The 11615-nt window shown below is 36.9% G+C and overlaps 1 protein-coding gene across 1 annotated transcript; it reads right to left on the bottom strand.

Annotated features, from left to right (window-relative positions):
- Positions 1-596: 596 nt before the first annotated feature.
- LOC131229560 (uncharacterized) lies at positions 597-7522 on the bottom strand. Its single transcript, XM_058225561.1, has 3 exons — positions 7093-7522; positions 1423-1508; positions 597-976 (listed from the first exon to the last, which is right to left on the bottom strand). Exons 1-3 carry the CDS (start codon positions 7187-7189, stop codon positions 776-778), a joined length of 384 nt encoding a protein of 127 aa, XP_058081544.1. The 5' UTR covers positions 7190-7522; the 3' UTR covers positions 597-775.
- Between the last annotated feature and the right edge of the window lie 4093 nt (positions 7523-11615).

Below are 11615 nucleotides of genomic sequence, written 5' to 3'. Positions count from 1 at the left end.
TACACCTAACCCCTTGACCTTGACCGTGACCAAACAAGGCCAAGGCCTGTTACACCCTCAACCACTCTTACCTACTCCCTCATGGGTGGATTAGATCACACACATGTGCCGCTTCAACATGCTGGGTGTGTAAATGGTCTCTCTTACATGCCTGTGGCTTAGGAAATTTTATTACATAGCTACAATAAGAAATATATATTACATATATAATATATTATTAACATTAACTTGACCCGACCTAATTTTAACTGGGTCCAAGTTGATGGACCAACTTGAACCCGACTAGGCTTGAATTTAACTGGTCCGAAAATGTGAGACCGAGATTTGACCTGATTTCTTGACAGGTCTAAAAAATTTAACCTGGACCCATTAAAATCGGGATGGGTCCATCGGGTACCTGCGGATCTGGGTGCGCATTGATGGCCCTAGTTCTATTAGATTCTTAGACATAATATCAATTTCTCATCTCCAAAGTCAAAGTTTAAGAATTCATTGTGGGGATGGGAAGCCATCATCTTCGAACAAGAAGAAAAGGTCAGCATGAACACGGTGTCCATATTTAGTTTGACGGTTTTGATCCGAAGCATGCAAGATGATGACTCTAGAAAAACATACTAATTTTATTAACTGACCGAAGTCTGTAAACATTCCCAACATACAGTTATTATAGTATTCAGTCTAGCATGCAACCATGATAGTAAACAGCTCCATAAAGTACTATCTTACAAGTTTTAAGTGATAAGGACATGAAATTCGAAGACGTGGCTGCGATTGTCTAAGGGGACCCACCATGCCCAGGATGACTTGGGGGAGTTGGCCGTGGTATGTAAGGGATGACAGGAGTGCCATGTTCGATCGGTCCAGTCTTTATGGATGCCCTCGAACTTGGAACAGGATCTATAGAGTGGTAATCCTCCAAATTTAGGTCACCTGATTCCCCCTTCTCTGTGCTGCCGCTCCAATCATAGCTGTTCTCCTGTGAATGAAAGAGAACTGATGCATATAAACAAGAAGGAAACGACCCATTTTATTTAAGCAGGTTTGCTAGCCAACTTGCACTCATACACACCAACATACATGTCAGCCCTGCAAATTTGTAGGGCATCCCAACCGTGTATCAGGAGGGACCCATCGTGTAGGTTCTGTCCAAAAATAAGCGGCCATTCCACCACTGAAGGAAATATATGGACAAGTCCATTGTTTCCAAAGACAGGTGGCCTACTCGAAAGTTGAAAAGCCTGATTTTTGGCAGGCCTCACATGATTCACAGCTCAGATGCCTTACACACGTGTCATATTGGCACTTGTGTCCATATTAGAGGTGTGTGTGGAGCTAGCTAACCTCCTATTTGAATAACAAGAAGCATATAAAACCATGGATTTCCCCAACTTCTATTGAACTCCAAAAGAATGCATATTGTACCTTCAGTTTTCTGTTAGTCATTGCTGCCTTCATGTTTTCCTCATGTACAGGGAAAACCGAGCCTGCATTCCCCACAAGCAGATCCTCTGCAATTGAATATAAAATGATCAGTGCTTTGGGAGAATTGAAAGCATGACTGATAAAAACAACTGATTCAAACTCAGTGGAACCCGTTGTAGGTCGTTGGAACATGGCAGAATTGAAATTGTCGAGGGACCAGACAAACTTGCCAGAAATAGTCCGATCAATGTGATCACAAATCAGATTCCCTCTTTTTTTTTTCTTTTCTTTTCTTCTTCTTCTTCTTCTTCTTATTTATTTATTTATTTATTTTAAAGATTAATTGAGATTTATTAAAGGCCTGCTAACCAATGTGAAGCAGGAAAAGAATACAAAAATGAAAGAAAATTAAAGATCCACCCAACAAAAGCCCAACCATTAATGGTTAAGGAAATAGAGTCCATTCCGAAATTGACAAAAAAAAATCAAATTGAAAACCGCCTCTAGAGATCTTGAGGAATTCCGGCGTAGCTTATGTTCCTTTCACCCCATAAGGGCCACCACAGAGCCAGCAGAACCATTATCCACCTATCCCTCCCATACTTCCCGCTATAACCTCCATGCCATGCCCAAAGAAGATCTCGAACTGAACCTAGCAAAACCCATTGCATATCCAAATTGGATAGCATGTGGTCCCACACCCTACGAACAAATGGGAAAAATATGAAGAAATGGTCAATAGATTCCTCATCACGGCAACACACACAATGGGTGAATCAGATTCCCTCTATTTTGATGAAAAAATAAAATAAAATGGGTGATTCTCACTTGATTTACATATGAATTGACCTGGTGATTCTCACTTGATCTACTGAAATAGTCCCGTGATTTACAACCAAATCTTGCTTTCCAAGCTTCCCCGTATACTCTAATCAATCAAGTCACTATACTTGGTTATGAAATTCCATCCATTTATTAGAAGACGTCGACCAAAAAGGCAATAGAGAAAATTTTCGCAGGCTAATGAAGATACTTGGATGTCTTGATAGATTGCAATGAGGACTTCTAGGATGATATGTGTGAGTATATAGGTGTTTACAAAACTCAGTTACAGTCGAGTGAAGCCAATGTGAAAATGGTAGGGAAAGATCAAAAGAAAAATCACATTGACCCAAGAACTACCATGCAAATGTCGAGCAAATCACATAAAAGATTGGCAATGAGGATATGAACTTCCACTTCAAAATGCGATACCTCACTAGGCTACTCATACAGTTGAACTAGAACCTTAATTAGGGGCTGTTTGTATTCAAGCAGAGTTGTGTTTACTCATGACATCTAGGGCAAACAGCTTGTCATAGGTTGTCATACCCATTATTGGTGGTTACCTAGGAAAATAATGACAATTTTGTCCTAAAAAATTTGACTGTTAGCAAGGACAGCAAGCCTTTGCAACAAAGGTTTAATAATAATGAGGGTAGTTTATCACTAGTTTGGTGCAAGTAAGAGCACTATGTTTTGTGCACATGCAGCACATGTGCTAAATATGCCACTTGTGAACATGCACCACCACCAATCTTCAAGCACCTAACATGTGCCACATATGTCAATTTGCACATTTGCTATAAATACTACATATGCCACCATCTACATTAAGCTTGCCACATTTGACATAGTTCATTCACTCCCTGTTCCAGAGTGTTCGACATGCAAGGAACAGAACAACTAGTCCATGACAGCATGACCTAGAGGGCCTATGCTAACACAACTTTGCTTGATCAAAACGGCCCTTTAGGGTGAGTTTGGGTTCTCCGAAAAGTGGATATGGGCAAGACTATTTTGATTCCGCAAAGTTGTGTCACGACTGGCAAATCATGGCATGCTATTAGTGCTAGATGGTCATGGACATGCAGTTGCTGACTAGTTGTTCCGTCCCTTGTTTGCCAAGTACTTTGGAACATGGACAAGATGGATTATGGCACATGTGTGGAATATAAAGATTGGTCGGTAGCAGGTTTATCCATCTACATGTGCACATTGACACATGTGCCACGTTTTTAGTACTTGAAATTGATGGTGGTATTTATGCATATGTGGGATGCTTGAACATAAATAGTCACACCTATGGCACATTGGAACATGTCATGCATGTGCGTGTATGAGTATGATCCTCACGTGCACCAAAATTTAAAGTGTCATTGACTAGCTTAGTTGACAAAATCCTACAACTTAGTATTTGGGTCGAACCTTAAGCAAAATCATTTGAATCCTACCTTTAATCCCTTTTTATATGAATCCTACAATTCTATGATTTGAATCCTACAATTGACGATTCAAATCTTGATTTACGATTTAAATTATACTTGCTCTCTTCTATTTTAAGCTTAACTTGGCTTTCATTTTATGTTGGTAAACTGGTGGGGGCCTTAAGAATCGTTTAGAAAAGGTAAATTATTTTATTTTGTTCTTTATAATAGATTAAATGATATATAGTCTCTAACGTTAATCATGGAACTTTATTTTATGACTTCTTAACTAGTCAAAACACCAAATTCTTGTACGACTCACTTGGAATATTTTTATGGATGGTTACGATCACGTTGACATATTTGTATTGTGGAATGATGGTTAGAAATCAAAATATCTTTCTTCACCATTCTATAGAATCAAATGCCATTTTTCCAACTTGATTCTATATTCAAGAAAGGTAAAAAATAAAAAAATAAAAACTAAAAAAATGAAAAAGGATCGTAGTATGTTTTTTTAAGGGTAATTTCTTAAAATACAAAGATAAAGGAAACATCAGAATCCTCTAACACTATCATGATATGGTGTTACTTGGTGCATGTTGACAGCAAAAGAATGATTGATGAGTTTCAATTTTTTTTTCCCCGATTTATTTATAATTTAAAACTTTTTTAAAGAAATCATTAAAAAAAATCTTACGATTTATGATACAATTTGCAATTCGATATGATTCAACCCCTATTACAATTTGCAATATGATAATGATTTTGACAACATTGTAAATGACAAGTAATTCTACCTCTCCACCAGAGACACCTAATCCATGGTCTAACGTCACATATCCACGAGTCCAAGAAGAGTGCATTGCCCATGCACAATGAGGTTAACAAGCCATGAACATGTACAGCTGCTTTGACTGCTTGTGGTGACACAACTCTATCCAAAACAAAACAACCCTTATAGCATGTGATTTTTAGGAATAAGTAGAATGACACAAGCTGTCAGTTTTGGGCGGAAAACAGGAGAAGAATAGACCTGCCTAACGCAATTTTCACTTCTGTGCTTCCCTGGATGCAGTGCCAAATAAATTGGAGATAACCCCCAAAACATGAGTTGGAGGTACATCTAATGCACCCGTAGGATTTTAATTTTAGCAGAACTACAGGGATGAAAGACCTAAACTAGTTATATTTTTTCAATTTTCAGATCACATATTACTCAACATTGCATCCAAGTTTACTTAGCTATCAATCTCTGTTAGTTTTTTTTAGAGAAATCGAATATCTACCAATTCAGTGTAATCATGGTTCAAATCCTTAGACAAGACATCATATGGAGGTTCGAGCATTCATAATTTGTTTCGTGACATTTCAAAGAATAGATTCCTTCCCAAATCAGAACTTCCCACAGCAATCTAGATTTACTTCAACATTAAGAGTGCATCTGGATACACTTCGAATTGAATCAAAATAACTAGTATAAGAAAATGGCATTATGTTGAGGATATGTGTCCCAAATCACAACTACCATACTTTTAGGTCAGATACGAAAGAAACATAAGTACAATTTGAGGGCTACATATTATGAATTATGGGAAATATCTTTTAACTTTCATCAGCTCCACTTGATTAAACTGAATGTTCACAATTCAATTCACTCGTGTATTCAAACTCAGTGTAAGTGTTTGACCAACTCCATGAATGTATTAGCTTTCACTTGTCTGGTGCCTACCGAGACACCAAAAATATATAGGACTCTTTAATGAGATCTAGCAATACAAACTAAAACGACATATCATATGAGAACACCAAAACATCCAAGAAAATTAACAAAGAAAAAAGACAAGAAAAAAAAGGTACAGTTGAAAGTCTTGGATGCTATTGAAAATGTTCTTTACAAAATTGAATATATGCTCACAAAAAAACTCACCACTCTCCATTAAGGCATGAGTTTGTATAAATTCCCATCAAGGCCTCATTGGATTTTATATAGCAAAATACTATACAATTAAGACCGCAGTCAATCCAATATCTTAACCTTAGGTGGCCCATGTCGTTCATCTAATGGGCCTTACCAAGGATGGTGACTTTACAGAATCACATCGACAGGCCAATCTGGGCCACTTGACCTTGAAGCTAAGCATGGACCACTGACCATTATTGTTTCTAACTCTAGGTTTTAAGCATGGCGATGGCATGGATAGGATTGTCCAACTGATGCGATAATGTTACAGCTACCCATCCACTAAAATTTGATATTTCACTCTCCGCAGGGCTATTAACTTTCATTATTAGTCTTTTTATTTCCTTCGTCTAAGTGCTTTAACAATCCAACAATGACGAGTCTGCAACTATAAACATGTTTCAGAGATCCAAAAACTTGAATTGACTCAACTCGAAATTGCATCCGTCGAGTTGACTCAGCCACAGCTAAAAAGTTGCATGTCGAGAGGCCAAGCTCTTCCATTAATAACTATTTTAACATACAAGTATTTATTTATAAAATGCATAAATTAATAAAAATATGAAACGTTAGTAAAGAAAAAACCCAGAAACAAAACCAATTAATAACTATTTTAACATACAAGCATTTATTTATAAAATGCATAAATTAATAAAATAATGAAATGTCAGTAAAGAAAACCCAGAAACAAAACCCGGTCTCAATCAACTTGACTCAGTGAGTTTTTACTCAAGGAGACTAAAAATAATAATTCTCTCTGAAAACGAGTTTATTATTCAGTCGACTCAAAATCCAACCGAGTCAGGGGAGCCGATTGCATACTGAGTAAACTCTGTGGGGCCTACCACGATGTATGTATCTTATCCACGTTGTCCATCTGTTTTTTTTTTTTTTCCAGATCATTTTAGGGCATGAGCCGAGATTGAATAATATCCAAAGCTCAAGTGGACTAAACCATAGGTAACAGTGTGAATTGAATGCCTACCGTTGAAAACTTCTCGGGGTCCACAGAAGTTTTGGATAAAGCTGATATTTGTGTTTTCCCTTCATCCATATCTTTGTGACCTTATGTACAGGTTGGATGACAAATAAACATCACTGTGCACCGTAGGAAGCTTTCAACAGTGAACGTCGCTATCCACACTGTTTCCTGTGGTGTGGTCCACTTGAGCTTTGGATATGCTTCAATTTTGGGATCATGCCCTAAAATGATCCGGAAAAAAGGATGAACGGCATGGATAAGACATACATCCATGGTGGGCCCCACAGAGTTTACTAAGTACACAATCCACTATGAAGTAACCAATGAAGCATGAATGTAGAAATCCCACATTCCAAACTAGTCCAAACATTAAAACAAACCAGTGTACCAAACTAAAGCAATACAATTCCAACCCAAATCAGCTAAAACACATATAATCCTTAAGATCATATCAAACAGCATGAAATTTCTCAAAATACCTCCCAAAGAGCCACTGCTGCTGCTGCTGAAAGAAAGGAACACCAAAACAGCTCCCACAGTCATGAACAAAACCCAAAACCCAAAAACCTTCTTCATATCAAAAACTCCAAAAGAATCCTTCTTAGCATCAAAATCAAACACACCCAAAAGAGCCTTCCACTCCTACCCCCTTAAGTAACCGATCCCATGAAAGGAAAAAAAGGCCCATTTTTCTGTTATCACCGTCATCCAAGAGCTCCAAAGTCTACCATAAAATCCGTGGAGATAGAAAAGAGAGAAATCAATACAAACCCATGTGGGAATTTTGAAAAGATTTTGTGGGGTTTCTTCCATTTCTCTTCCTTATTTTATTTTATTTCGAATTTTTTATTGGGCTGTTGCAGCAGTGGAGCATGAATGGAAATAAATGCTTAGGTGTGATGGGAAAGAGAACCGTCTGTAAGCGCTGCAGCGTCGAGGGAAGTGAAGAAATCCTGCTTGGACACGTCATTTGGAGAAATTCGAGATTTGGGTTCTCGCCCTTTTTCGATTTTTTCTGGTTTATATTTGATTATTTAAGTGCTGCCGTTTTGATTTCATGATTAACACCCACCAAAAATAAATAAATAAATAAATAAAAGAGATAGGGTTGAAGTTAATCAGGATACAACTCAGGTTCGAATTTCCGATATTTCGGTTGTATCAGTCGGGTTGAATTGGAGAAGTATGAAATAACGGCCGAAATCTTCCCTTTAAAAATAATAATAATAATTCTTTTTTAAGTTCTGACATATAGCACCGTTTTACCGAAAGTCAATTAACACCCTCCTCGTGGTTGTCACATGTCTTCAACCCGGGCTCGAACAAGTAATAGCGAATTTATTTATTTATTTTCGGGTTTCGCTTGTTAGTACACACCCATGTCAGTACACACACTCCATGTGAGCCACCCCCACTGGGGATCGATACCATAACGTCAGGTGTTGAAACGAGGTATCTCCACTCAGTCAGCAAGATGAGCTATGAACAAGGGATACTGAATATACCACTTGATCTCATCAAGCTTTTCTTAATTCTATCAATATATGGAGAAAATTTTATTTTTCTCGACATTTTTTATTTTTTAGAGCATTTTTCAATTCCATTGAAGGTAGCTTTAATCTCATTGATAGTCCTCCATGGCAGTTGATCCTATTAAATGTTCCATCAATAGAATTATACAATTTTATAAAAGTAAATATTTTATTTCTTAATTCAGTTGTAACATTATATAAGTAGGTATAATTAAGACTAAGATGAACGTGATGAGGTTAATCATCATCTTTCTCAAGGATAACTACTTTGAATTTACGAAGCTTCTCTGGACTCCTAACAGAAACTTCTCGAATTCACGAAGAAAAAGCAAAAAAATAAAAATAGTATTCATGAAAATTTATAAATTTCTTGATAGATGAAATAAATAAGTCTATAACCCTTTAAATAAGAATACCAAGACTTGGAATAATTTTAAGAATTAAACTATAACTAAAACTCCCTAAAATGCATAACTTACTATAAATAGTAAATTTCTATTTATAGTAAGTGTCATATGTGGCTTAACCATGTTATTCTCCTAATTTTTCTAAACACTTTTTATGTCGAACACAACTCCTAAAGCCCAATGGATGAAGAATTATAATTAAACTAAAACTTATTTAAAATAGTAAAAATGAAAATAAACATGGAATTTGACCGTCGATTTGATGGAATCTCGCAAATTCAGCATGGGCAACCCTACTATATTGAGTTAGTTGGCTAAAGTAGCTTGTCCTACTCAAAATCATATATGGTACGTCAAGTAACTCATTCCGATTTGCGAGATATGCCTGTTTTAAGGTTTTGACAATCTTGATGACTTCTATTGTCGACAAGGCCTTTTCTGATCCATCTTGGCCATGAAACTGTCCGTGACCCGCTCTACATTAGTCCCCTTTAGTTTAAAAGAACTCATCCTCTAGTTCTCATCCTACTCTGGTTTATGATACTCGGTCAGGTCTGCAACATTGAAAGTTTATAAGATTGTAATGTCATCTGGAAGATTAATAACGTATGCGTTGTCATTGATTTTTCGGATAATTGGTACTGGTCTAATCTTCTTATTTTTTAATTTGTTATGTCCCGGTTGAAAATTTTTCTTTGTGCAGATGGACTATAATGTGGTCGCCAACTTAAACACTTTTTGTCGCTAATGCTTATCTACTTACTCCTTACACTTCTCGTTCAAGGCATGTAGCTTTGTAACGTCTTGAATTTTCGCTATTTTGAATTTTTAAAAATCCTTGAATTTTTTTAAATATAATTAGCCTACATTGTCACTTACCGACCCTTGACACTCGAGGTGATTTTATACGTGGGTGATACTAATAAAGAACCATAAAAATATAATTAATTAACCTTAGGAATCCAACGAATCTGCCCAATCACTTAAACATCGGGCTTAGCCTCGTGATTTATTCACATAGGGCCTAAATCTAGCCAATCTATCACTAACTAATTAAGACAACCGTGTCTAAATAAAGACCTACCAAAAGCCAGGACAAGTAGGGATCATATCTTAATTAACAAACTAAACTGACTCAGTTATCCTTTAAGCCTAGGAACCAATGGTTTAAAATGATTATAATCAAATCTTCATTTTCGCTAGTTGCAAATAGGCCACACTATGAACTTAGCTAATCCAAACACCAATTATTGCTTACGAGATATATTGCTACCAAATTCATTCCAGAAATGCTCTGATTATCCAAACAAGCTTTAGACCACTCGTTAGTGGGCCAATAAACCCATGGCTATAGAAATATATTCGTCTTAGTGAGCTTGACGTCCATTACGGAACATCGAGCTGAGATCACGTCTAGAATCATTCAACTTGAACGCGTAAGGCGAGTACTTGAGTTGTGTGAATACCTTATATGAAAATCTGAAATTTAAGTGAAACTAATCCATTGCTCTTTTACGAAGTTGTAACTTTTTGATTATTGATTCATGGCCAAATTTGAGGTACCAACTAAAGATATTTTCCCACACATCCGTATAGTCGTGGCCCCGATCGACTATCAATGACCGTTGAACAAACTTCTAATCATATCCATCGATCGGCACATCTAAATGGTAGGCCGATCATATCCATAAGTAGATCATCATTATGACTAACTATCATACAGTGTATATCAATCCTTACACCCCATAGCGAGCCCCAAATGTTAGAAACAATCCCCCTCTCCCTTAAAGGGTTAATATAATGAATAAAGGGTCATTAGGGCCATACACACCAAATCCTGTGCTATAAATGGAGCATTTGGGGCCTCCTTTGCTCCCATACGAATTTCGTATCTTAGAAGGAAAAGAAAAAAAGAAAAAGAAAAGAGAAGAAGAGAGAAAAAGGAAGAGAGATTGTGAGAGAGAGGGAAAGACCTTGGTGCTTGGGGATTAGTAGTTCATCGATCAAATCTTTTAACTTACTGAATCCTTCACTGAAACTACCGGCAATTGCAACTGGAGGTAAGACTCACTTTCAACCCTTTGATTTCGCAACTTATATCTATTTGTGATTAACAATATTTCCTTACTTTACATTAGGAATTGGTGATTTTTTTCAAATTTTCAAATCTTAAGAGTCAAAGATTAAAAATCCCCTCTTAAGGTGCGGACCATTATGCCAAAGTTTCCATTTATCGACCCTTGAGGGTCTCAGTTAATAATGTCTTATGTTAAACAGGTTGTAATAGCTAAAATGTTCATATTTCATGTTTAATTGTATTATGTGTCATAGGTTGTTTATGGATGCCTACATATTTGATAAAATACTTATGTAATTAAAAGTGTTATTCTAATGATACTCACATGTTCGATTGAATGCTCGATTGATTGTGTTGATTTGTTAATGTTCACATGTTTGATAAAATGCTTTAGTGAATGTATTACTCTATTGAGGCTCACATGTTTGATCAAATGCCTAAGTGATTGCATCATTGAATCTATATTATGATGGCATGATGAATTGCTAAGTCTGTAGTGTTATTTAGGATTGCTTATGATGTTGGGTTAGTTGGCTAACCGCCCGAACTAAAAGGGTGACACGAGTTAGGGTTACCACTCTAGGCTTGTTTAATCGACCTGATTTGAACACGGACAATTGACAGTAACTGGACTACACGGGTTGCTTGCACCCAATGTCAGTTGCATCGGGATTCTCCTAGATCAATCAAATTAGTCCACTAGTTGTCTAATCATGTATGCTCACAATGTATGACACGACCAATTTGAATCTAGGATATCTCGTTCCCAATGGATGGTCCATTCATAACCGTTAGTACGATACGATCCCCCTAAGAATCATGAGCCCGACATGGTGGTATGGGACACTGTGTCTGAGTTGTCGGCTTACACTGAGGTGACAAGCCTCCTCATAGTGACCAATGAGCACTAATGAAGGTGATAGACCATTGTTCGAATGACTCCCGTCAAATTACTCGACCGATGGTTACGTGACAAAGTACCATTC

Source organism: Magnolia sinica, chromosome 16 (genome assembly GCF_029962835.1).
Source record: "Magnolia sinica isolate HGM2019 chromosome 16, MsV1, whole genome shotgun sequence".
Lineage (NCBI taxonomy): Eukaryota > Viridiplantae > Streptophyta > Magnoliopsida > Magnoliales > Magnoliaceae > Magnolia > Magnolia sinica.
This window is presented reverse-complemented; position numbering and strand designations above follow the sequence as displayed.